General features: G+C 40.6%; 1 protein-coding gene across 4 annotated transcripts in view; it reads left to right on the top strand.

The window, feature by feature from the left end:
- Nucleotides 1–27,117, top strand: part of dnah5 (dynein, axonemal, heavy chain 5) — a 109,119-nt gene that overhangs the window by 21,734 nt on the left and 60,268 nt on the right. For 2 of the 4 annotated variants that reach the window (XM_078251910.1, XM_078251909.1), the window contains 33 exons: nucleotides 55–200; nucleotides 1,041–1,218; nucleotides 1,538–1,792; nucleotides 2,465–2,661; nucleotides 2,785–2,878; nucleotides 3,594–3,736; nucleotides 3,967–4,043; nucleotides 4,184–4,308; nucleotides 4,498–4,733; nucleotides 5,124–5,342; nucleotides 6,121–6,183; nucleotides 6,369–6,607; nucleotides 10,325–10,472; nucleotides 10,648–10,740; nucleotides 11,465–11,664; nucleotides 11,739–11,892; nucleotides 12,008–12,171; nucleotides 12,431–12,587; nucleotides 13,206–13,418; nucleotides 13,722–13,946; nucleotides 14,966–15,138; nucleotides 16,089–16,159; nucleotides 18,075–18,182; nucleotides 18,364–18,551; nucleotides 19,555–19,749; nucleotides 20,321–20,455; nucleotides 20,741–20,848; nucleotides 21,276–21,429; nucleotides 21,700–21,846; nucleotides 24,596–24,837; nucleotides 25,307–25,483; nucleotides 26,252–26,456; nucleotides 26,955–27,097. In XM_078251910.1, the coding sequence (XP_078108036.1) occupies nucleotides 55–200; nucleotides 1,041–1,218; nucleotides 1,538–1,792; nucleotides 2,465–2,661; nucleotides 2,785–2,878; nucleotides 3,594–3,736; nucleotides 3,967–4,043; nucleotides 4,184–4,308; nucleotides 4,498–4,733; nucleotides 5,124–5,342; nucleotides 6,121–6,183; nucleotides 6,369–6,607; nucleotides 10,325–10,472; nucleotides 10,648–10,740; nucleotides 11,465–11,664; nucleotides 11,739–11,892; nucleotides 12,008–12,171; nucleotides 12,431–12,587; nucleotides 13,206–13,418; nucleotides 13,722–13,946; nucleotides 14,966–15,138; nucleotides 16,089–16,159; nucleotides 18,075–18,182; nucleotides 18,364–18,551; nucleotides 19,555–19,749; nucleotides 20,321–20,455; nucleotides 20,741–20,848; nucleotides 21,276–21,429; nucleotides 21,700–21,846; nucleotides 24,596–24,837; nucleotides 25,307–25,483; nucleotides 26,252–26,456; nucleotides 26,955–27,097 (5,372 nt within the window). Of the gene's footprint in view, nucleotides 1–54; nucleotides 201–1,040; nucleotides 1,219–1,537; nucleotides 1,797–2,464; nucleotides 2,662–2,784; nucleotides 2,879–3,593; nucleotides 3,737–3,966; nucleotides 4,044–4,183; nucleotides 4,309–4,497; nucleotides 4,734–5,123; nucleotides 5,343–6,120; nucleotides 6,184–6,368; nucleotides 6,608–10,324; nucleotides 10,473–10,647; nucleotides 10,741–11,464; nucleotides 11,665–11,738; nucleotides 11,893–12,007; nucleotides 12,172–12,430; nucleotides 12,588–13,205; nucleotides 13,419–13,721; nucleotides 13,947–14,965; nucleotides 15,139–16,088; nucleotides 16,160–18,074; nucleotides 18,183–18,363; nucleotides 18,552–19,554; nucleotides 19,750–20,320; nucleotides 20,456–20,740; nucleotides 20,849–21,275; nucleotides 21,430–21,699; nucleotides 21,847–24,595; nucleotides 24,838–25,306; nucleotides 25,484–26,251; nucleotides 26,457–26,954; nucleotides 27,098–27,117 lie in introns of all 4 variants that reach the window. The other 2 variants (XM_078251912.1, XM_078251911.1) reach the window with 2 other exon arrangements.

The following is a 27,117-nucleotide window of genomic DNA, read 5'->3' as shown; positions in this document are numbered from 1 at the left end:
TCTTTCTCTCCTCTTCTGTTGGTCTATGTCGCTCTCTTTCTCTTGTCTCTCCAGTTGACCTGGAGCTGTTGATGGACAGGGTAAACGACTTGGTGGAGTTTAGGATAGATGCAGTACTGCAGGAGATGAGTGGATCCACACTGTGTGTTTTGCCAGAGGATGAGCCAGTCACCTGTGAGGAGTTTGTTCAGACTACCAGGGTAAATAAATGCTGTTTCAAATAAAACAACAGTATTAGTCTGTAGCTATTGTTTTATTAAGCCCACCTTCTAAGTTATGCAACACCCCCAGCCCCCACCGCACTTGCTATAATTTGAAAAATGTTATGATTACATAAAAATTGAATTACATGCAAAGGCGCTTTCCAATGCTTTTAAAGTACTTTTAAATTATTTTCTTCTCAAACAATAGTTTTTATTCTCTGAAGGCATTCATTCAATTATTATCAATTACATGAATGGTCAATTTTGTACAACATATATAAGTTAATATGCTCTCCATCAAGGCTATTTCTATATATTTGTTGTGACACTGCTTGTTGGTGGCTCATTAGCAGTCAAGGCCACATGTTATCAATCATGTTTATTGTTGTGATGAAATAGCTGCTAAGTTTATCAAAACAAATTGAAAAAACATGTGAATGACAAAGCAGTATATTGTATAATACAATATGAATCCCGACCCATGCCGTGGGATGTCCATTACTGTGTAGAAATCACTGACAGTTATTAAAGCTGACATTATTTGATTTTTTGCCCGGATAACTTTATTACAGTTCTATATGTAGAGTTGAATTAGAGTGAATTAAAAATAAATTATGTAATTGTCTTGTTTTTATGCAGTGAATCATGTGCCCTTGGTATCCAGAAAAAGAAATCTATCCAAAGAGTATTATTGTCGTTGAAGCTGCCCTGGTTTAATCCTACGGCTAATGTTATGCTGCAGTGCACTACCACTTATATGACATATTCAATGTACATATATATATATATATATATATATATATATATATATATATATACATATACATATTTGTATAGGACCTGTGCATAAGACAAGCCCAGAGTCTCCACACTAAGAGCTCACTGGTGGAGGAGGCTGCTAATGAACTGATCAACATGCTGCTGGAGTTTGACCACAATCAGAGAGAGGAGGTGGAGAAGATAGAGGAAGAAAGCTGCGCTGAGAGCAAGACCATAGACCACATTGACAGTGAAGGTATACTAACATTTTCCTTTTGAGATCAAATAGAATGGGCTATGATAAGGTGCAATGGAACTTACTAGAAGAAATAAGGTTAATGACAAATCTCACATCAGAACAGATGCATGAAATAATAGAAAGGGCAACACTAATAAGGACACAATTTGTTATAACTTTATTAGTTCAACTTTAATTGATGTCTTGCCTCTTTTTAAGATTATGCAATGCAATCTGAAACCCATATACTGATAAAACAGAGTTACTGTTTGCTATGTTAGAGCTGTAGCTAAAGGGGTTGATGTTCACCATAAATGTGGCACTTCTTGCATCTCAGGTGAAGATGATGGCCGCTCAGAGGGCCGTCTCTTCTCGAGAAACACCTTGCTCCCTCCTGCCAGCGTTGGCCCTTCCTCTCCCTTGGTGAGGAGGAAGAAGAAGAGGGACCTGATGGAAGTGATGGAGGAGGAAGCCCAGGAGCTGCTCTCGTACTTTAACCATCGCCACGTGGATGCTTTGCTCAGATTGACACGCAACACCCTGGAGATGCTACGCAAGCGTATCCACGCCTCCTCGCTCATGAATTTCTTGGGTGGGTCTTGTGTACTGTAACCATTTAGCTGCTCTCAGTATTTGGCCGTATCTTAATATAAATATTTCTAAAATATTTTTTATGTAAAAGCTACATTTTTGTTTTTATTTAATCATGACCAGGGGCGATTCTAGGATCAGACCTTTAGGGGGGCTCAGCCCCTAATGAGAATGTGACACGAGTACAGTAACGTTTTTTGACTAAACCTGACACTATAATTCACAGTAATAACGACCAATTGACACAATGTTCTAACATTCAGCAATTTTTGTTGTTTACGGTTCAATTTGGGTTCTAATCTGCGCCATGAAATTGCCAACTTCTTCTCTGGGGACTGCCAACGTTAAACTTCACAACCGCACTCCTGCTCTCCCTCTGACAGATTAGATAGAACGAGACTCAGGACATCAAGGTTTTTATTATTATAATTTTAAAGGGTCTAAGATCACCAATGATCATGACTTGTCAAGTGATGTACAGTAAAAGCATTTTTGGAAGGCACAAAAGTATCAAAAAAAACAATTATCCATCTCCCGTTGGAAGCAAGTATTAGGTACCATGAGTTCTGATTTGAGAGGTTGATTGTTGCCCGTTCTGTCCACCAAGTTCATAAAATGTCCATCTTTGGACATTACCACACCGTATCAGAGCTTCTCTTCTCTCCCCGTGTAGCTGAGAGTGACTCACCAAGTCGTGGCAAAAGCAGCGGTCAGCAGGCAATCTTTAGAGTCAATGTGACCCTCTCCATCCCTAACATCACCATGGTTCCAGCTCTGGAGGAGGTCCAACAGGCTCTAAACCGGGCTGTAGAGTGTGTGGTCAGTGTCAGCAAAGGAGTCAGCCAGTGGAGCAAAGAAAGGATCTCCAAGGTGGGTTGAACCAACCAATAATTTGTGAAAAGTAATGGATTTATACATCTGAAGAACCCTATTGCTCTCTAGTCTACCACACAAGCCCTGAAGTCTTCCCTTACGTCCGTTTCCCCTTTGCAGAGAAAAATGAATGAAAGACGGATGGCGGCTCTGAAACGGGACAGTTCTGAGAGTGAATCAGAGGATGGAGCAACAACATACAGAAGCCTGGCTGGTATGAGAGGACATGAGACCTTACCTTACTTATCCTCAGCAGTTCAACAACTCAACACTTACTTTAGAGAGATTTATCCATATTGTTTCCAACATGCAGACCAGAACGTTGATTATTAGCTACTGCACCACTGTCACTTGATAATCAAATGTCCTTATTTTACAGCTCAGCAGAGCAAAGCCTCAACTGACTAGGATCAGATAGAGACGTGTTGATGGAAATGACATGAATATGTCAGTGGCTTTGGAAGGAAGACATTTAAACAAACATTTTAAAATGTAATTTGAGTAGAGCAGCCCTTTCAGTCACATTGCACCCCTGCTATCATGGAGGTAAAGATGTGAAATATTATAATGGATGACAAAGTTGCAGGGTGATTGATTTGCTTATTTGAATTAAAAAGTTGGATATGAATAGGTTCTGTATAGTTCATATAAAAACTTTTCCAGGAAACACTTCAATGAAAACCCCAAAATGTAAAGTGGTTATGGTTTAGGTAACATGATATTTAAGGCAACATTTTATGTTTGAGGAATCATTCGCCAGTGTCCAAACCTGTAGCTCAAGACTCAACCTCCTAATCAACACTTGTTCCAACTCTGAACAATCCTTTATTGATGTATAATATATGTATCACCTACTCTTTAAAAATGGTTCGATCCATACCCCCCTGTACATTCACAACAACTGTCCTCCAAACTCTTTACTTTTGCAGAGGGCAGCACCTCAGATATTTCAGCATCTGTAATCCAGGCTATCCCATTCCAAGCTAGAAACTACTACAAGAGTGTGTCTGAGAACAAGGAGATACTCAAACTAGTGTCTGTTCTCAGCACCTCCATCAGCTCCACCAAAAAGGTATGCATATAATTGGCCCAACATGTACAGAACAAGGAGAAACAAATTAAAGATGCATACATCAGAATCTAAACTGTACTGTCCGTCTGTTGGTTTTTTAAATATCTTTGATATATTTTTAATATGTATTATACCCTGTCTGCTTCAACAATAACAGTGTGTCCACTGTAAACGGACAAAGGGAACCGCTATCATTTCTTACATAACTCCTGTTTTATATTATTGTACAGGAAGTGATGACTGCTCTCGACCGTTTTAGCCGTTACCATCACATCTGGAGAAAGGACCGTGAAGACACCATGCGAAAGTATGATAAACACAATGTCTGACTGATATTCATATCTGACTCTACAACTGAGAACTAACAGTTTAATTTACTATGCATCAAGTAACTGCCAGTGAAAACAGCTTTATGTCCACGCTATTTGTTTTTTTGTTTTTTTAAAGATTCATCCAGGGCAGTCCCTTGCTATCAGAGTTTGAGAGCCAAATTATTTTCTATCGAGATCTGGAGCTGGAAATAAACTCTGAACCAGTGTACATCACTGTAGGGGCTTTGGCTCTATTCACAGGTTAGATTAAGTTGCAATATTTTGCTGGAATTGTAACTAGCTGTCCATTGTTACTAACAGCACTTTGAAAATGTCTTCATTATGGATAAGGCGTCTGAAAAGAACTTTATACAAACATGAAATATAAAATTGACCTTTAGCCAATTCATCACTGATCTCTGCATGCTCACATGTATTTCTTTGTACCAGCGGACCTGAAGATGTCCCTCACTGCTGAAACCAAGAACTGGATGGTGGACTACGGACTGTACTGTAACAAGAAATATCGCTCAGACATGGAGCAGATCTTTGATTTTGTTGATGAAGCAGGAAAGAAACTGAATAGGCAGATCAAAGACCTGGATGACATTCGCATCGCCATGGCAGCACTCAAGGAGATCAGAGAGCACCAAATATCTATTGATTTTCAAGTTGGTCCCATAGAGGTAAACACAGTATTAGGTCTTTCATACAGCATGGTAGTTGCTGACCCCCTTTCCAGACACACAAATGCACACAGTTGGAGTAGGACTAGATGTTTTCAGTAGTGTACATGTGAGCATTTCAGCAGTGTTTGAGTGTTTCAGAAGTATATATAGTGAATGGCTTTCAATAGCAAATTGTATACATGAACAGAAAGCATTTGCATGTTTATGAAAGCATTTAGGTTGAGTTCTGTATCAAAAGCTCAATGACAGTGCAGAGGAAGTGCAGGAATTGAAACTCTTACATGTTTTATGTCAATGTTTGATTCATTTGACAAAGTTATATGTATATATTTGTCAATATTTGTAGATGTCAGGTGAAAGACTTAGCATATTTTTTCATCCTCACAGGAGTCTTACGCCATGCTTCATAAATATGAACTGTCAGTGGCAAAAGAGGAGGCCGATAAGGTGGATACGCTGCGTTACACATGGGAGAAGCTGCTGTCCCGGAGCACAGAGATACAGAATGAGCTCGTTGCCCTGCAGCCCAACTTCAGAGGAGAGCTGGTCAGCAATGTGGAGACCTTCCTGGAAGACTGTCAACACTTTTACCAGGATTATGACAAGGTAAAAGGAAAAAGAGACAAAAAATGCAAGATGCAAATGCACGTCTGTACAGACAAAAGCTCAGACAGCCCTCAACCCCAAAGCCTGTATAATGCTAACTTCCCTTCAAGGATCAAGGATTTAATTTACATTAAAGGTGGGCTAACACAATTAATACAGTTTATAAAACTACAGTATGCAATCCCAATCTGGATTATTAAATAACAAATTTAAACGTTGCTGCCAGTAGAAATGTTAATGCATGTAGTGTCTGAGCTGCAAAGTCTACATACACACTGTGGTTCAACTGATCAGTACACAGTATAACAAACATCTGCACATTAATTAAACAAAACTTTCATGTATTTAAACAGTTTATTGTAAGGGAAACAAAGAGAGAGAGACAGGAAAAACAGCACTGCTGCACTGATGGTAGTAACTTTGTGATTAATATTATTTTTATTAGTATTATAATTATTAGACAGTGTTTATATTTGCAAATACAAACCTTTAGAAATCGCTACAGAGCTGTTAAAGCTGACTGACAGCTAATCCAGCGGTGCCATTGTCATCGGAAAATTAATATAACATTGTCATTGGATTATTAATATAATAATTAATTTAATTTTCCTACAAACGTGTTTCCTTGATTCCTCTCTCCTCACACCTTTTTCCTTGCATCTCTCCTCGCTTCTTCAGTGAAAAGGACTAAGATGCATGAGGAAATCATTGATAGATTTAAGATTAAAGAATTGGGATGTACCCATAGACTTACAGTACCTTTTCCTCTCTGCTTCAGGATGGCCCCATGGTGGTGGGGCTAGCTCCTCAGGATGCCAGTGATAGACTCATCATGTTCCAGGTTTGTTACTGACGATTTGAGCTGGGCATGTATCTAAAATGTATACATGGGGAATCACATATACAGTATTTTACTGCAAATGTAAAATGGCTGAAAAACATGACGGCTAAATTAGGTAAATTTAGTCCTAAGGTACTGTACTGTACTGATTTGGGATATTTTGTTGCCATTCCTTTTTTCTTTAGAATCGATTTGACAATCTATTCAGGAAGTACATCACTTATACAGGTGGAGAGGAGCTGTTTGGACTTCCTGTTACCCAGCATCCCCAGCTGTTGGAGATAAGGAAGCAGCTGGCTCTACTGCAGAAGTTGTATGGCCTTTACAACAATGTCATCGAAACAGTCAATGGTTACTATGATATCCTCTGGGCTGACATCCACATTGAAAAGATCAATAATGAGCTACTGGACTTTCAGACGAGGTTAGACAGTGTGTTTTTTTTTTTTAAATATTAATCTACATACTACATTTAAAGTTTCCCAGTCGGTTTTAAACCCCTAGTAGGTGTGGAGCTGGTTTTTCTGTTAGTGGGTCCCTGTTTTGTTTATCTTGTGCATATGTGCACACACTGGTGACGCGAAACACTACCAATTGTGTCCCACTAACAACCAAATAACTGGTCAACAGGTGGTGGTAACACACCAAGATATGCTGCATAGCAAAAGCAAAGACAGGGGAGAAGAAGACTGCAAGCTAGTTAACATGGATGTAAACAATGCTGGAATAAAAAAAAAAAAAAAAAAAGTCTTTATGAGGAAGAAAATGCACTAGACTTGTTTGTTAGATCTCAAGGATACACACAGTGTGTTTTAGTGCGTAACACTAAATGTAAAAATAACTTTTGTTTGTTTACAAGAAAGCACCACAGGGTTGCTTTAAGTAAATTAAACTGATCAGTATTTAACGATAGTTACGTATTGTAACTCCTGATTCTATGAGTATAGGCATAACCCTCTAAGAGCTGTTATTGGGTTTATCCCTTGTGCATGCGCAGTCGTGAAGATTTCTTCCACGCCCTTGTGCCATACACAGGCCTCTCTTATGTCCGCAGTTATTGTATATTACAGCTTCGAGACCAGAGATCTGCTCCCAACATCAGCATTTTTCTTCAGCCAATGTTAGTGAAGCAGGTGGCCTGGATCTATGTCTATACTCATAGAATCTGGAGTTACAATACGTAACTAACGTTCTATTTTGTATAGGCTTCGCCCTCTAAGAGCTGTTGCTGTTGGGTTAAGGGCGAAGCTGATGTCGTCAATGCCACCTGTGACACCAAAATCCACAAGCAGATAGCATACACTAGCTCCTCTTCTTCATTTTTTTATCCTCTTCTCTGTTATTTTCAGCCGAAAATAGTTAGTTTTGACTTTCGGCATGAATGAAGGATTTGGTGACTAGGTGTAAAGTAGCTGCGCTCCCGTCCTCTCTAATAGAAAAGCAGGACGGTGAGACCAACAGCGCGCACAAGTCACTCACTCTCCTAGCCGACGTCAAGGCTATGAGGAGCGCTGTTGTCAGGAACAACATTCTGAGAGAGATTTGTGCCAGAGGCTCAAAAGGGGAACCCCTGGGCGCAGAGCACTGGGATTAAATCCCATTAAGGTGCTAGAGAACGCACAACAGGTTTCTGTTGCCTGATCCCCTTCAATCACTGCTTCACTAAGGGATGCAGAAAACCCCATCTCTCTCCACAGTCCTTGTGGCACGACGAAAAAGACCAGTTTCATGCCTTTATAGAGAACCACAGTGCACACTGTGCATTCTCTCATGAGGCGAACAGATCCACTTTCGCCCTCCCAACCTGTTCCACAGCATCTGAACGAGAGTGGGATTTAATTTCCGCTTGTTGTGAGAGGGATCCCCATGACATCAGGTCTGCCGTGCGGTTTAGTAACCTTGGAGTGTATGCCGCTCTGATTAAGAGCAGGTGTCTGTGTGACCACAGCAGCAGGATGAGTGAAACCGCCGCTGTCATGTTGTCTGTTCTTATCGACACGTCTACCTGACAGACTCAGAGCAAAGTGTTTCAGCACTTTAGCACCGTGGCAAGCTCCAGGCAATGTGGAGAGATGGAGGATTTCCCCATCTCCCTCCCACAACCTGGGACTTGGACTTGCCCTGCCATCCAACGGGAGATGCGTCTGTGTCTGTTACGTGTGACGTCACCCTCCCAAGGGGAACCCCTGACGATAGAGCACGGGGGGTTTCCACTAAGCCAGGTTTGACTGTAGAGAGGAAGATATGGTCAGCATGCGCCTCTTGTGCCGTGTTGGGTCAAGGCGCAGGTGGCCGAACCATCTCTGAATTTTTCCTCATGTGCAACATGCGTGTGTTTACTCACGTCCTAGAGTGGCCACTATGTGACTCGTGGGCATCAACACCAGCAGATGCATCACTGACAGCGCTGAAACCACCCTGAGGCGCAATGTGTGACAGCGGAGAGTTTATTGCATCCAGCCTGGTTTTCATAGTGGCAGAGTTTATGTCCATACCAGATAAACTACCGCCTGTGAAGGGATCGGTGAACCCTTTTGCCAGTTTATGGCAAATTCAAGGTTTGTAGATGCTGCACAGCCTCCACTGTGTTGAGTGCAGCTCTCTCCTGGGAGGGTGTCATAAAGATTAGGTCGTTTAACAGAACCCTGATCCCCATCTGCGTAATGGCTGAAAAACCGCCTTGATACATTTGGAGGGCATACAATGGGCCAGAGAGTAGCTGAATGGCAACCGGTTGTCTATTGAACTCCTAGGAAGGAGAAGCACAGGAGTTCTCCCAACGGGGAGGAGGGAGAGCCGGTGCGGGCTAGAGAACCATCTCTGGGGGGATCCAAGTCAGCAAACGCTTGCCTGCCAAAGAGATCTCCTTCTGGGATGTCTGGGTGTCGCCGCTGGTGGTATCCTTACCTTACCTGACCGCACGACTGCCATCGTCTGCCGCTTCAGTTCCTCCGTTGGTAAGCGGGCGCTGAACTGCTGGCGGCCAGCGTAGTGCCAGCCGGGCAAACGGGGCCGAGGCACGCCTCGCAGCTCAAGTGGAGATCTGGCGGCAGGATGGAGCCGGTCTGTCAATCGGTACACAGGCGGACACCGCTGTTCTTCGAAGTCTTCAAACTGCTTGACGCTGAAGAAAAATAGGGAGCAGATCTCTGTTCTCGCAGCTGTAATATACAGTAACTGCGGACGTAAGAGAGGCCAGTGCAGGGCACAAGGGCACGAAAGAAATCTTCACGACTGCGCATGCGCGAGGAATAAACCCAATAGCAACAGCTCTTAGAGGGCGAAGCCTATACGAAATAGAAATGTTTTACCCAAGTTGTGCTGACCTGAGCTAAACTGGAAGTAAAAGGGACAGTGAGACACAAATATCATGCATCATCTACTGAACTGGAACGAGCAAAACCAGACTAAATAGAACTCAGTTGATAAGGTGTTTTACTGATTAAACTGAAAAAGTGGCTTTCGCACATAGCAATGAGGCCAGCTAAGTGACCACCAAATTCAAAGACTACCATATGAAGAAAAATAACATCATAACCAAGGAAAAGAAGGAAAATGAAACGATTTCTATTAGTCTGTCCTCCCCCTCCTTCCTGGCCTGATACAAAGTAATTTCCCTGGAATTATCTGATAAAATGTTTTTTTTATGAAGATCTGCATACAGTAAATGCTCCAAACGATTTCAATTTCACTATTTCCATCCACTATATCTTTGCACTCTGTTCTCTACAAAGGTTCATTTATTGTGCATGTGTCAAAGGGAAATTGAAGGGGAAAGAGGTTCAGAAAATACAAGTTAAAGGCATTTTGTCGAGATGAAATCTTTTTTTTTAATATGTCTCCATTTGTGTTCTCCAGTGTGTAATTGGTTAAAGTTGTAAGCAGTTAGCAGTCACAAGTGAAGTATATGCTGACGTTACAGATGAAGAAAACAGGACAACTCCTTCCTCTGGCAGAAAAGCTGTTTATCAGTTTTAGAAATGTTACTTTGGGCTGGGTACACTGTGCAACTGTGCTGGCGCATGTGTTTCTCAAAAGGACGCACATACAGCTTTTAGACTGTGTTTGGTGCAGAATTAATCTTTAGTTTGAAAGAGTATTAGCCTTGAGTTTGTTGATGATTGCGTACTTTAACTACCAGGTGTCGCAAGCTGCCTCGTGCTCTAAAGGAGTGGCAGGCTTTCATGGACCTGAAGAAAACAATTGATGAATTCAGTGAGTGCTGCCCCCTGCTGGAACTCATGACTAACAAGGCTATGATGAGTCGCCACTGGAAAAGAATTACTGAGGTCAGTGAAACAAGGCCACCAACATACCACTGCAGTTACCAGTCATCATCAACACCTACTGTTAAACTTATGTAATAACTATAATGTCAATAATAATAATAGCTGTTTGACATTTGGAATGAATAGACACTTGTTTCCATACTTTGACCAACAAATCTGTCTGGTTTGTGCTAAGGTGACTGGGCATGCCTTTGAGGTGGAAAGTGATACATTCAAGCTACGCAACATTATGGAGGCTCCTCTGCTCAAGTATAAAGAGGAGATTGAGGTAAGAATGAATGGTAGCCTACCTATGCAGGCTGAGCAAAATTTAAAAAGTTTATTTTTTTATAGCATATAGTGACTAATGCAAAAAAAAATATTATTTTAGGCATTGTCCTCAATGTTCTTTTCAGTTGTATTTGTTGCAATGTAATGTAATGTAATGCATGAGATTAATATACAGTTTAAAAGAGTTGCAATATGCCTTAATATCATTCTCACAATGCATTTAGCATTAATCATGGCACCCAATAGATACTTTTAAGCCCTAGCATCATTTTCATACATTCCATTAAATCAGCTGTCAATACTAACAATGTTGTTTCGCTTAAAATTCTAGAAGACATCTTTATGGAGAGCTCGTTTTGTATTTTTTGTTTATTTAGTCAAAGTATTTCGAGCTTCAAAATGTTGTTGACAATAATGGTGAGGATGTAATGGAAAAAATGATGTTTAGTGATATTATCAATATTGATAATGATAGTTGATGTTAATGATGATTATGTTAATAAAATGTATAAAATACTTATACTAATACTTATAATAATTCCTTAATTCCCTTGCTGATTGAATTTTGTTATACTCATCACCTACGTTTAATCCCCATCAAAAAAATCTAATCCTCAAGTAGCCTTGCTGGGATACTGAACAATGTTTATATATTTATATTTATTTTGCCGATAGCATTTGTATTGCTACTGTTAAAACACATTTGGGGTGTTATTATACAGGATATCTGTATCAGTGCGGTAAAAGAGCGGGATATTGAGCAGAAGCTGAAGCAGGTGATCGCTGAGTGGGACAACAAGATTTTTACGTTTGCCAACTTTAAAACCCGTGGAGAACTGCTACTGAGAGGAGACAGCACATCAGAGATCATTACCAGCATGGAGGACAGCCTGATGATATTGGGGTCTCTAATGAGCAACAGGTATGTTCATGTTGATTTTCACTGTGTGTGCTTGGTATAATGTAAGGCTTATATGCATGTAACTTATTTCTCAGGTACAACACCCCATTTAAAGCCCAGATTCAGAAGTGGGTTCAGAATCTTTCCAACACCACTGATATTATAGAAAACTGGATGACCGTTCAGAACCTCTGGATCTACCTGGAGGCTGTGTTTGTGGGTGGAGACATTGCTAAACAGCTGCCTAAGGTAAATTAGGTCACAGTGAATAAGTTATATTTGACACATACTGTATATTTGTGTGTTTTTTTGCAACAAAAAAAAATACAACCCCTCCAATGAATATTTGACTGAACCTTTTTAGGAAGCAAAGCGTTTCTCTAACATCGACAAATCATGGGTGAAGATCATGATGCGAGCCCACGAGATGCCCAATGTAGTACAGTCATGTGTTGGAGATGAGACTATGGGACAGCTGCTTCCTCACCTCCTCGAACAGCTGGAGATCTGCCAGAAGTCACTTACAGGGTGGGTACAAAGGACTAATATCTTAATCAACTTACACCTTAAAACTATATGAAGTTTTGAGATGTGACTAGTTCAAAACATTCAAAGTGAGGAGAGAGCACTGCACTTTGTTACTGTTACAATACGAAAATATTTATTTTCAGTTTTTTGCTGCCAACCATTGTAAATGTTTCTGTTTTTTTGTGTTTTCAAACACAATGTGCTTTGAGACTATTGCAGGTAACATTTTTATTTTATTTTTTATCATGCTGTCATACAGCTATTTGGAGAAGAAGCGTCTGCTGTTTCCTCGTTTTTTCTTTGTCTCTGACCCTGCCCTGCTGGAAATCCTGGGCCAGGCCTCTGACTCCCACACCATACAGGCTCACCTTCTCAACGTCTTCGACAATATCAAATGTGTCCGATTCCATGACAAGGTACCTTTTTCATGCAGCCTCTTAGAGTGTTTTTATTGTTTCTTTACACACCTGGCCTTCTAATAGGTCAGTGTCTAAAACCAAGTGGATCTTTTAAACCTTCTGACATGAGATTTTTTGCACAGCTGAAAAGTATGGGGGAAAAAAATTATTGCAACAAACAGGATAACATACAATACAGGACATAGATAGATAGATAGATTGTTATTGAGCCCAAAAAATGGGAAATTCTGGTGTTGTAGCAGCAAAAATATCAGACACACATCACACATACAGAATATACATGAAGTAATAATAGGATAGAATATAAGTAATAACAAATTGTTTAAAATATCTATAAGTTGGGAATAAAAACTGTACAACTGTTTAAATAGTATTAATAAAGCTGTTGGTAAACAAACTTATTGTGCAAGTTGCAATTAATGCAGTTGTGATGTCTATTTTATCGAATTAGTTTTATCTGTCACTCAGTGAAGAAGTGTTAAATAGTTTGATTGCCTGTGGCAGGAAGGATTTCCTGTAGCGGTCCGTGCAACATCGAAGCTGTCGGAGCCTCTTAGAGAAGGTGCTAACAACAAATATGTGATTCTAATCAATAAAACATGTCATCTTTCTCAGATATATGACCGTATTCTGGCTGTATCTTCACGGGAAGGGGAGACTGTGGAGCTGGATCGTCCTATCACAGCAGAGGGGAATGTAGAGGTTTGGCTTAATGCTCTGCTTAAGGAATCTCAGAGGTCTTTGCACCTAGTGATCCGACAGGCTGCCCTGACCATCCAGGACTCTGGCTTCCAGCTCATCGACTTCCTCAACTCCTTTCCTGCTCAGGTAGATCATAGCTGGATTCAAAGAACTCATCCACATATTTCAAAACATGGGCCTTACCATTGCTCTCTGTGATTGTCAGCCAAAGAATATGTACTGAGCAAAAAACATGTTGGATACATGACATTATATAAACTATAGCAGAATTATGAATTTGGCAAATTCATTTCTGCATAAGATATCTGTGATGAACATCAATCTTTTGTATTTAGTACTTTATTTGATTTCTGAGATGTTCTCAGCTTTACTTTTGTATTCTGGGAAGTAATAAAAGTCTTTGATAAAATGTCTTTGTCCTTGATCTAGGTGGGCTTGCTAGGTATTCAGATGATATGGACAAGGGACTCTGAGGAGGCTCTGACCAATGCTCGATATGATCGCCGCATCATGGCCAAAACCAACCAGCTCTTCCTGGATCTGCTCAACACACTGATTGACATGACCACAAGAGACCTAAGGGCTGTGGAGAGGACCAAGTACGAGACCCTCATTACCATCCATGTCCACCAGAGGGACATATTTGATGACCTGGTGAGTATTTTGTTGAACATATAGTAGTCCTTAACTTTTAGTTTGATGGCACACTATACTAAAGTCATTGGACCATACAAACAAGCCCTTTAACATTTCTGTTCAAGTTAATCTATTTAGAATCCCCTGCTCATGATAGCTATTCTTTTGTAAAACTGCATTTGATATTCGGATTACCCGAGGGTTGGGGTGTCAGAATACCAAATGGTGTCCACTGCAAAGAGTCAATTCTATCTGACAAAAGTCTTCAAAGCGTCTTCATTGGCAGCCAAAGTGATACTTTTTTAGACCTAGAGAAAGGAAGTCTCCCCTCAAGGCATAAGCCTTGCCTTGCTTGTCTACAAGCTGAATATAACACGTGTGTAGTAACTTTATTTGAATGTGTTTTTTTTTTAATCCCCTCGTACCTGTATCAATTTATTCTCCTCCCGTCTTCTCTCTCTCCCACACATTTTTCCCTTGTCCTGGCCATTGTTTCCAAACATCTTTTTACTGTCTTCTTCACCTAACTTCCCTCCTATAACTCATAACTGTTGACAATCTTCTATCCCATCCTCTTTTCTCTCCGTATGCCTTTTATCTCTTTGTATTTCATCCCTTGACTCATCACCCTCCTTATGCTACCGCCTCATTTCTCTGTACTCCATATACTCATTATACCCTTCTCCTTGGCGTAATTCTTTCCTGCCATCCTTCTCCCCTCTCCTTTACCTTCCTTTCATCTCATAATCTCTCACCTCTTTCATCCTCCCCTTAACTTCTTCTCCCTTTCTTTCCACCTTTTTAATGTAACCTTCCTGTCACTTAATGCCATACTGCCCTTCCACCCCTCCTTTCCTTCTTTCTTCCTGCTTTTGTCTCTCACCTCACATCACCTCCTGAATGGTGCCCTTCGATTTCGTATTCTTCACTTGCCATCTTCTCTCTCCATCCTTTAACTTGCTTCTCTTCTCTCTCCATGCCTCTTCTATTCTCATCTCTTTGTCCCTCCTCCATACTCTTACCCTTTCTCCCTCCAGTGCCGGCTCCATGTCAAAAGCCCCAACGACTTTGAGTGGCTGAAGCAGTGTCGTTTCTACTTCAATGAGGACTCAGACAAGATGATCATCAACATCACAGACGTGGGCTTTGTCTACCAGAATGAATTCCTGGGCTGTACTGAAAGGCTTGTCATTACGCCACTGACTGACAGGTAGAGGGCCATCCATGAACACAGTTCATGGCTGACTAATGACTGGACTTGAGGAGAAGAGAGACTGAAAGAGAGAGAGAGAGCGCAGTGGAATTGGGAAGAGAATAAATTAGAGAGGAGTAGGCACTCTCCACCATGGTCATCACCTCTGTCACTGACAGAAGATATGACTGACCATGAGAGAGGAAGAGAATCAGACAGTGGGAGGTAGGCAGAATCCCACCAACAGCCAGTGTCAGACTAACAGAGACAGAGAGGCAAATATGAGAAGAGACAGAGAGAAAAAAAAGATTAGAGACGGGGAGAAAGAGATGAGAGGAGACAGCAGCAGGGACGGGCCTACCAGCAAACAGCAGCTCTCCACAGAAGTGGCACGCTGGCCTTATGGCCGAAGGCACCAAGACACCCTAGATTTTCTCACTACCTTCTTTCCCTGCAACACTATCTGATTCCTTTTCTTCGCTAGTATGAGCTGTGCTGCTTTCTTTTCAATCATTTACTGTCTTCCTCCTCTTTACTCTTCCAAACTGGATGCAGTGACACTGACAGAGAGGATGAAGGACAGAGAATGTGAAAGACACAATGAATAAAGGTGGTCTGATTTGTTCTACATTCTCTGAAGGACACAGACTATGCTGCAAGTGCAGTTTTATGCCAGCTATGCAGTGAAAAGGGAGAACAGTGTTTAGCCAGAGGGCCTGGGTCAGGTTCTGGTGTCAGTCATCCTTTCTGCTAAAGTGTCCTTGAGCAAGACACTGAATCCCCACCAGCTTTATGGGCAGCATTCTCTAGCTGTGTCTGATCTCCAACCTCCCTGTGGAAAATCATATCATATTAGTTTTATTGTGTGATTAATTGAATGTGAGGGTAAATGAAAACTGCTTTGTGAGGAAGCAAAGTCTTAACCTTATGCCTATGTGGACATTGAACTGTCTATTATGTTTGTTCAGGTGCTACATCACCCTAGCCCAGGCTCTCGGTATGAGTATGGGTGGAGCCCCTGCTGGTCCTGCAGGAACAGGTAAGATTGAGGCCTAAATGTATAACCTTGGGGAACAATGTGACTGAAGGTTCTGTTCACTATGAAATAGCGATTTTATCCAATTAGAAAACTTTCTAACTCCGGATTTCCACTGAATGCAGAACGTCTGCGGACCGGCTCCGCTGCGTGTCGGTTGCGTGCTCCGCCGTCCGTCAATACCCACTAGGACGCCCAACTGGATGTGTTGACATGACTGACAGCTGTAGTCACAAGGACCCACAAGATCTCACAAATTCACATAGAATAGAACCACAAAACCAACAACAGTTTGTTTCCATCTAGAGGAGTAGAGGGGAAACAACTCTGTGCTGTTTTTCCAAGGTGTAGTGCAGGGAAATATGATCCGCCGTGAGCACGGTGTATTTTATTTTGAAAATTAACCGGATCTTTTATTTTGTTTCTGTGCTCGACTTCCTGTCCCGCACATCTGAATTGTGCTGAATTGCTGCGGAGCTCTCTGGCGTCTGGCAAAAATAGAAGCTCTGCGTATCTGCTCCGGAGGGCTGCGGATCGCCAGAGCTAGGACGCAGTCAGAATGCAGCCATTCTGCAGTCAGTGGAAATACACACATTGACTTTAATGGAAACCTAATGACTCCGCCGCCGTTCCGCAGCCGTTCCGGAGCCGTTCCGCAACCGGTGGAAATTGGGGGTTAGGCAGGAGGGAACAGATATCACCAGTGTTGGGCAAGTTACTTTTAAAAAGTAATTAGTTACAGTTACTAGTTACTTCTTCCAAAAAGTAACTAAATTAGTTATTCAGTTACAAATTATGAAAGTAACTAGTTACTTCAGAGGGTAACTATTGCATTACTTTCAAGTACATTTCTAAATGCTCTAATGTGACCCCACCTCTATCCCTCTTTAATGGAACTTAAAATACTTTTTTTTACTGTTCTTCCTTGGTTAGTGGGCAGTGCACGACGCAAGTGCATGATTGGCTGAGGTTGAGTAAAATTACATTGTAAGCCAATCAGAGGTAGAGTTGGGCGGGTGTTCGAAAGCACGCATAGTCGGACACACAAGAACAACACAAGCGAGACAGTCAATGAGAGAGAGACAGGTATGGCGTTATGAAATCAAGGAGAGGGTTAACTTTTCCTGCTACAGATTGTCCACTGTGGTCAGAAAGAACAGGGGAGACACTGTTTCTCTTATGACTCTAAAGTCGGTACTCGCTCAAAAGCTAATCGCCGTCACTCTCTCACTTCTCCCTCGCTCTATCACCTACTCCCCACACACACACACACACACACACACACACACACACACACACACACACGCACACACACGCCGGCTCGACGCACACACCAGCACACAAATATAAACATCAGGCCACTTACGTTATTTGCACTACAAAGAGTGTATATATTTGTTATTTATTTTTGGTATAGTACTTAACAAGCATAATTTAATTTTGCCCAGTTGTGGCCTGTTGAGGTGTTGTGTTATTTGTATCAATCCACTATGTAAACATAATATCTACATATATGGCATTTGATTGGAGTCCCACAGCAACATTAAAATAGTTTAGATTTGTGTACATTGTTTCTGTTAATAATGTATTGTATTAAGTGTCCATTTCATTATAATATTCAGATTTATCATAAATAATTGAACATGCACATGTACCAAACATCTGAGGTGCTGTGATGGCTTTTGGGTTCATGCGCATCTCTTTGTGAGGCTGACCACACTCTGAGAAACATTGACAGAAACATTAACTCCTACATTTGTAAGGTAAGCATATCTAATGCGCAAAATGTATTAAAAAAATAACCATAAAACGTTGGGAACCAATCGACTAAAGAGATACCTTTAGTAGGTGTTTTGGTTGGAGAATTTGTTTTAAAAATTGTTGCACCTCATGTGACAGATCTGCCTTTTGTTATTAGGTAAGACAGAGACTACCAAAGACATGGGCCGCTGTCTGGGAAAGTATGTTGTGGTCTTCAACTGTTCTGACCAGATGGACTTCAGAGGATTGGGAAGAATATTCAAAGGTAAGAGTCACAAGGCAAATTAGTGCTACTATATTATTGCAAATTAAGCAGCACCAGAAAAATAATAGGGATAGAAAAAAGGTAAATGTTCTGGGCAAAGCTTGAGGGGTTTGGAATGGAGTTGTACGTTTCATTAAGTAGCAAGAGAGTGACCATACAGTTGCATGTGTCTGTATTCCAGGTCTGGCTCAGTCTGGTTCGTGGGGCTGTTTTGACGAGTTCAACCGCATTGACCTCCCAGTTTTGTCGGTTGCGGCCCAACAGATTGCAATAGTTCTCACCTGCAAGAAGGAACGTCGCAAAAACTTTGTCTTCACTGATGGAGACAATGTGGATATGAGCCCCGAGTTTGGCATCTTTCTTACAATGGTAAGTGACACAATAGTGCCATTATTTAAAGATTTTGATAGAGAATGCAATTCATGTTGTTGTACTTATATAGTCTTAACAATCATTTTTCTTTTGACCGATTTAAAAGTATGAAATAATACCATTCTCATGGTATTATTTCATTTTTTGAAAACTGAAGAAAATCAAAGTTATAATGTAATGTTTTGCAGTGTTAGGTTGTCTGTTGTAGAAAGTTACAGGTAAAATAGAAGCTGGCTTAAGCACCTGGGTCTATGGAGCAACTTGGACATCACAATATTAGCTGCTGGTTTTACAAATGAAGATACATTTTATTCCAAGCAAAAGAAACTGTTCTTGTCATAGAGAGCATGCAATAAATCACAAATAATACACTTTTCTAAGATTTAATAAGTATAGATAAATGGAATTGGCCTGGACCATGTCTTTCACAAGTCAGTATAATATTAAACACCAGGGTCTGCTTTTTTATTAATAATATTAGCTGGCTGATGTTTTTATACTCATCATCATCTAACAGTTAGATCACTTTATCTGTTGTGTGTGTGTGTGTGTGTGTGTGTGTGTGTGTGTGTATGTGTGTGTACACGTCTATAGAAACAGTGATCAAAGGCGAGCTCTGTGGAGAGGAGGGCCATAGGGATTTAACTGAAGGATAACGCTTGCTATGAGCTTTAATGATGTTCCAGCATTAACTTAAGATTTTATGTAGTTTTTTTTTTTGTATAGTAAATAAATAAAAACTCAGCAGGAGGCGTGCACATATAGGTGGTAAATTGTACAAATCGCATACACCCTGATTTTCTGTCTCATGTTGTCCACATGTGCTTTTTTGTATTTATTTAATGTATTATTTGTAACAGCATAATCTGAGATCTAAATGTTCCATGTAATAAAATATGCAAAATTACATTTCCTCATAATAATCATTAAAGCCCCCCCCCCCCGCCCCCCCATCTCCATTTAAAACTCCTCTTCTCCCTTTTCTTTCCTGTATTATCAGAACCCAGGTTATGCAGGTCGCCAGGAGCTTCCTGAGAACCTGAAGATTAACTTCCGCTCTGTGGCCATGATGGTTCCTGACCGTCAGATCATCATTCGGGTAAAACTGGCCAGTTGTGGGTTTATCGACAACATGGAGCTGGCCCGCAAGTTCTTCACTCTTTACAAGCTGTGTGAGGAGCAACTCTCCAAACAGGTAAACAATAGATGAGATTGGAGTGCAAAATGTGAAAGGTTTTCTTCTTGTGTTACATCATTAAAAAATGTATATGCTTTAGATTTTTGTTATAGTGTTCAGATGTTAGCCTTTGCTAACTTTTTACTGCCCTGCCTTTTGTCTATATACAGTATTGATATATATATATATATATATATATATATATATATATATATATATATATATATATATATATATATATATATAAAATATTATATATTATATTGGGTGACAAGTATGACAATGACAAAGCCAAGTTTTTGGTTACTAAGCCTTTAAGGGAATCTCCAGGCTCATAATGGGCATCACAATGTAGGGGTCACGGTCTCTGACTCAGGTCTATGTTTCATCTACAAGCTAGTTCTTGGTTTTTGAGTCAAATTATTTGTTAGGCTGTCTGTCACCTACATTATTATTTAATTTGCAGTGAAGATTATTAGAATATGTGTACATTGCTGAAACTGTATGAGAATAGATAAAGAGGCAGTTTTACACAGCTGTCTGCAAACATATCATGATGAATGATGAATTCATATTTGTGATTGTCCAGGTTCACTATGACTTTGGCCTACGGAACATCCTGTCAGTGCTGCGAACCCTGGGAGCAGCCAAGCGAGCCAATCCCAGTGACACAGAGTCCACCATCGTCATGAGGGTCCTCAGGGACATGAACTTATCTAAGCTGGTCAGTCTAGAACAGAATATAATACAATGAAGCATACTTTTGATTTGCAAAACGAAATTGAATAATAGAACAATTAAGATTTGTTTTGATACATTTTCATCATCAGAACATTTAAATAAAGAAGAATACATTAATGAATACAAATCTAAAGTCAGTAATCAAAGATACTAGCAATAAACAATCGCAAGAATATCAAGGACAGATTTAAGATGAATCATCTCAGTGTTCTTTTGTAGGTTTTTGCTAACTTGTGTGTCTATGTATACGCATGTTTGTGTTTGTTAGATCGATGAGGATGAGCCACTCTTTCTGAGCTTGATTGAGGACCTCTTCCCAGGCATCCAACTTGATAAAGCAGGCTACCCTGAACTAGAGGCTGCCATCGACTTACAGGTACAGTAGGGAAGGGAGTGACAGATGAGTTTGTCTCTGTTTGCGAGGGAGAGAGACATACTGTAGGATAGAGGGATAGAGGAATAGAGGGAGAGAGTGAAGAATATGGCACCCAACGGTGTCTGTTACCATTTGTCGAGGACCTAACCGAAGTGTGGCAAACAAGGTGCAGAGATAACAGAAAGTAAAATGTTAGGTCTATAAATGATATCCTTGTGTTTGTGTCTTTGGTGCATTTTGTGCCTTCATCCCTGCAGTAATGTACGCTTGTTGTATCTATCTCGCATCTATCTTCTTTACATGTGTGATTCTGTCAATACATTACAATATACTATTCTAACGGTATCATCCAGAACACGTCATAATGCTTTGTACTTTATATGCTTAGTGTGGTAAGTCTGTGTATACTGTAATTATGCTCCCTCAGGTTGAGGACGCAGATCTGATCAGTCACCCTCCCTGGAAACTGAAGGTCATCCAGCTGTTTGAGACTCAGAGGGTCCGACATGGCATGATGGCCCTGGGGCCCAGCGGGGCTGGAAAGACAACTTGCATACACACGCTGATGAGAGCTATGACAGGTAGGATTTTTTGTACATTTTGAAATATGTTCAGGAAAAGAGACACAAACTTGTGATATACACTGGCTGATGTTGAAACGTGTGTGTCTGTGTGTGAGGGACAAAGACAGACAAAACAAAAATCATCTTTTGTGCCTTTAAACTCCTTTAAACTTTAGACACCTCACAGATCACATGTGCAAGTTATTGTTATTGTTTTAATACATTTTGCGTATTAGATATGCTTACCTTACAAATGTAGGAGTTAATGTTTCTGTCAATGTCTCTCAGAGTGTGGTCAGCCTCACAAAGAGATGCGCATGAACCCAAAAGCCATCACAGCACCTCAGATGTTTGGTCGATTGGATGTGGCCACAAATGACTGGACTGATGGCATTTTCTCTACACTGTGGAGGAAAACACTGAGAGCAAAGAAAGGTCAGGTTGCTTACTTGACATTGGTTTCATACTTGGAGGTGAGCTGAGCTGACATTTAGAATATACGCAATTATAAATGAGCATTTGTTACAGACAATAGTTCTAACTCATGTAAATGAAAACATGTTTTTTGTAAACTGGAGAATATTAATTCGCTACAAACATTTGGTTAACATTAGCATTGTATAGGTTAAATGTAATAACTGCTTTATTGGGAAGCATGGCTTCAAAACAGCATCCTCTCCGCTAAGTTAGCATAAGAGGAATAGAGAAAACATCCCAAAGAGATCCCTACTGAGTTAGAAAAAATCCATAGTTCAAAGCAGCACCAACAGCTGTTTTATCTTTCTGCTCAGCCCTAATCCTACACACTTCATTAAAAATGTATGTGTGCATTGGTGTGACTATACATTATGTGTTTGCTTTTATGTGTCAAAATATGCATTTGATGTATTGGGTTTACGTTTCCATGCTGTTGTGCATATCTTTGAGCAGGATGCATTTCATAAGTTTGTCGATTGCCTTTGCACAGACGCTTTGTGTACATTCTGTTCACTTGTGCAGCTTGGTGCTTTTAGCAAAATCCAGTAGAAAAAGTGGGCCATGTGGAGCTGTTACAGGACCCCTGAGTTAAGTATTCTACAAGGAAATGAAATGCCTGTCTGTGGGTCCTATCTTGCACCTGGCGTAGCGCAAAGCCCGAGGCAAGTGTCTTTGCTAGTTTAAGAACGACGCAGTTGTCAATTTCCCGTCCAGCGCCCACGTCGTTTAAATAGCAAATGCATATGCGCCCATCTGTGCACCCATGGGCGTGCTGGTCTTACAGGGAGGTGTGTTCAGGTGCATTCTTTGTGTATTGTTATCTTGAGGCAGCGGAAAGTGATCGCGCCATTGACCAACAAAAACCTGGCCTAAAGTCAATAACGCAGCATTTCATTATTATTTTAACAGCGTATTAGTAAAATGCGCCTAGGCTCGTGCACAGCGCGCACACTATGTTTGTTACACACACAGGGACGCGCCGCAGCACACAAACATGCAAAAGATTAAAAGTAAAAATATTACAATGCTCAGTTAATTGTCGATCTGCTCGTGCTTTTCACGCACGAGCAGATCAGTTTCTTCACCTGAAAATCTCTCCTTCCTGCTTAGCAAATCCGCCATCATAATAGCAATGTGCCAAGGTACAAACGCGCCTGGCTTTTAAAGGTCCAGTGTGTAACGTGTTTAGTTGTTCATTATCAAAATCTGTGTTGCCCGTTCACAAACTTGTCCTTTTTCATGAATATTTATCACCACCATCAATTCCAAGTATTCCCTTTGGCTTGGAATTTTACATTTGCCATCGCATGAACTGGGGTAGACGCCCCAATATATTAATGCGCCATCTTGAAATACGTTAGCCGGTAATGGACATACAGGACATACCGCTCCGCCTTTTGCGTTTTCGCTGTCCCATGATAAACTCACAGGTGCTGCTAATGCTGCTAATGGGTATCGTAGCTTCCCGGCCCCAGCAAGTTTGAAGAAGGAAACATGGAGGACCACATGTATTCAAAATCCAAATTTCAGGAACAGGAGTCTTCTTCTTCACCCAGAAAAAGAAAAAAAGATATTGAAAAGAGCAAGAGACCGGCTTTTTGAAGCGTGAAGGCTACCGTAGCTGTAATACATACTTTGAACTGCGTGCTGCGAGAGAGTTGATTGCGATATATGATCTCAACGCCAGATGGGAGAAATTCCTACACATTGGACCTTTAGAGGGAATGGGAGAAGACACTCTGATCTCTTTATTGCATGTTAAGCCCAAAACACACCTATGATTAATTAAGACACTAAGTACAACCCTTTTTTGAACCATGCGCCTGGCGCACTGACCGTTTTTTTCCGCCGTTAAACTAGCAACATTTTGACTTCAAACTGTGAGTCCTTTAGTTTTAGGTCAATGATGACTTTGGCAAAATTAAACATTAAACATCTGCATACAAACAAGCTTCATATTTGTGTCACATGTTGTTGTATTGGAAGTTTTGGTTGTCTTCTTACTTCAGGAGAGGAAGTAACAAAAATACTTGAAGTTCAGTTCTTGTGTACCCTGGAAATCCAGAATTCTCGCGAGAGCACAATATGAATTTGCTCAGCGAGTCACTCTGGCATTGAGTAATGATGCTCATTAACTATGCCCTTGTAGCTGAGCTGCACCAATCACATCGGTGTATCTGATATAGGTGGGCCAGAAGCGAGCTAAACAGATGATGACAGTTTAATCTACCAGTTAGCTCCGCTGGTAGCTAAGCGAATGGGGATCTGGATACGTCACCCTGTGTATTGTTGTGATTGGTCGTAGTGTTATCCAATTGCGTGCAGTGAGATTTTCAAATGCACGCTTGGTGCCGCCCCTGGAGTTGGGCCATTTTCATTACTCAATGCCAGACCCTTAATCTTTCAGATTTGTGTCTGGATTTCCAGGCTAGTTCTTGTGAAAATTATGAGGTTGTTTTTGTATTGTAGAACCAGACCAGATGGGCAAGGTGGCATTTTGAACTCCCTACTGAGCACACACAGCAGTGCACCTACAATCTACAATCTAATCTAACAGTTGTGGTGCCAACCTTCTCTATGTACTAAATGCATATTCAGAGGCCTTTTCATTCTGCCAAGTAGCAAGTTATTGGTGAAAGCATCAGACAATGCATCTTATTATTTTCATATCCATGTAGACAAACAAAAACACTGTTTTCTATCTCAGGAGAGCACATCTGGATAGTCCTGGATGGACCAGTCGATGCCATCTGGATTGAGAACCTAAACTCAGTTTTGGATGACAACAGAACTCTTACGCTGGCAAATGGAGACCGTATACCCATGGCTCCCAACTGTAAAGTGGTTTTTGAGCCACATAACATAGACAACGCCTCTCCAGCCACCGTCTCGCGCAACGGCATGGTGTTCATGAGCTCTTCTGTGCTCAACTGGAGCCCCATACTGGAGGTGAATCGACTAACTAAATAAATGATTTAAGATATTTTTGTTTCCCTACACACAAAAACTGAAAATTGTGGTAGTTATGGTCTGGTAGATAACAGTATGTATTGTACCTGCAAAAAAAACAACCAGATCTAGTGCCGCAAGATTTTTCATATCATTGTTCTTTTATGTGTCTTTTTAATGTTTCACTACATTAGAAAATTCGCATTTACTGTACATTACTAAGTTACGTTTTCAGACTTATCAAAACGGAAGAAGAAAAGTCATAAATATCAAAATCACCGAATTAAAAACTCTGTATAACCCAGGTTCGGATATCAAGATCAATAGTAATCAGCTGGTTTGGGTCAGAGGACTTGACATTTCTGCTGAATCTAAAAATAAACCTCACACTACTGGGCTATGGTTTGGTACACACAGGTCACACTGTGTTTTTTGAGACTAATGTGATTTATGTGGCTGTTCTTCTCAGGGCTGGTTGAAGAAACGCTTTCCCCAGGAAGCAGAGGTGTTAAGGGAGCTCTTCTCCTCCTCCTTCTCTGAGCTCTACCGCTTCAGTGTGCAGTCATTAGAGTTTAAGATGGACATGTTAGAGGCCTTTATCATCATGCAGTGCATCAACATGCTGCAGGGACTCATACCACCAAGGGTAAGGTTACAACTGTTCTGAATTCCCCTCCATGGGAAAGATAGCACTTAATGTATATTTGAATGATGAAGAGGTTAATTCCTACTGCCAAAATAAAATGAATGCTGGAGTAAAAGGGGAAATGCATTTTTGAATAACTTGCTGTTCTAAGAAAAGGCCAAACCTGTTGGCTATTGGATAGACTTGAGTAGTAGATCTGTGATGTGAAACTTAGACAGATGTAAGCTTGACACTGCAAGCTTGGTACTGCATAGATAAGTGAAAGAATAAAAGAAATGCACCTCATGCCCAGTTTTCAATCCAAACCAACTGTAACTCACCATTTTGACACCATCAGTGAAGCTATAGTAAAAGCCCTAATTATGTCCACTTCATGTAATTAGAACGTAAAACCAGCAACAATAGATTGTATTTTATATCATTAAAATATCAGCTGATCAGTAATAATTAGGTAATACAGGACCCAATGGTTTACTTTATTTTAGATGAGACATTTTTTCCCCCTGTGAATTCAGTTAATTGTTGAGGGTCCGTAAAAGTTTGCGGACACCTGTTGAGATGACCTTTTAGGCATCTATTGTGAACATGTCAGATGTTTTATGCACTGTGTTATATGCTGTATTCTGTGTTCTTTTTGTATAAACCTTGGGAAAAAGTAAGAGCTTGGATATATGTATTTTTTTTCTAAACATTTGATGTGCTCCACTTCTCTATTGAATTTGGTTCTGTGAACAAAGTCCTTGATCTAAAGTAGATGTTACTCTACAGGAGCAGTGTGGTGAGTTATCCAGAGAGCACTTGGAGCGGCTGTATGTCTTTGCCCTAATGTGGAGCACTGGAGCCTTACTTGAACTGGAAGACCGGAGGAAGATGGAGATGTGGCTCAGAGGGAACGACAGTATACGTCTAAACTTGCCAGCCATTCCTCAAGACAGTGACGACACCATGTTTGACTACCATGTCACAGCAGATGGTATGCATGCATTGATAAACAGATATTATCACTTTTGGTGATGCTAATAATCACACCACTGTCACTTTATGCTGCTTTTAATCACAACACCGTCACTTTATCAGGACCACTCACACATGTATCCTGTATACTTTCTATTTTTTCTTATTTTATTCTTATTTTAGTACCTCTTATTATTACTTATTACTTGCTATGTTAGCTGTGTTTATTTCTGTTGTTTCTGTTGTACTGCTGCAACAACCGAATTTCCCCGTTGGGGATAAATAAAGGTGTATCTTATCTTATCTTAGATTAGACGCCAGGAAATATTGAAGCTGCTCCTTGACAAGCAGAAGCCTCATGTTGCACAAAATCTTGCAGCAGGTGTATGTTTATCAAACCTACAGTGAAATATGAAAATGTTTTTATTTTCAATTGGAGGACAACTTAGGAGTGTCACTTTCATATTTTGTGCTAATCTCTATCTTATTATTGCATGCACATTTATTCTTCTTCCAGGTCAGTGGGTCCACTGGAGCACCAGAGTGGAGGAGTACATTTATCCATCGGAATTCACCCCAGAGTATAGCTCCATCTTGGTCCCCAATGTGGATAATGTTAGGACAGACTTCCTAATTAAGACCATTGCCAAGCAGGGCAAGGTGAGATTTGCTAATAAAAT

This window comes from Sander vitreus, chromosome 6 (genome assembly GCF_031162955.1).
Source record: "Sander vitreus isolate 19-12246 chromosome 6, sanVit1, whole genome shotgun sequence".
NCBI lineage: Eukaryota > Metazoa > Chordata > Actinopteri > Perciformes > Percidae > Sander > Sander vitreus.
This window is presented reverse-complemented; position numbering and strand designations above follow the sequence as displayed.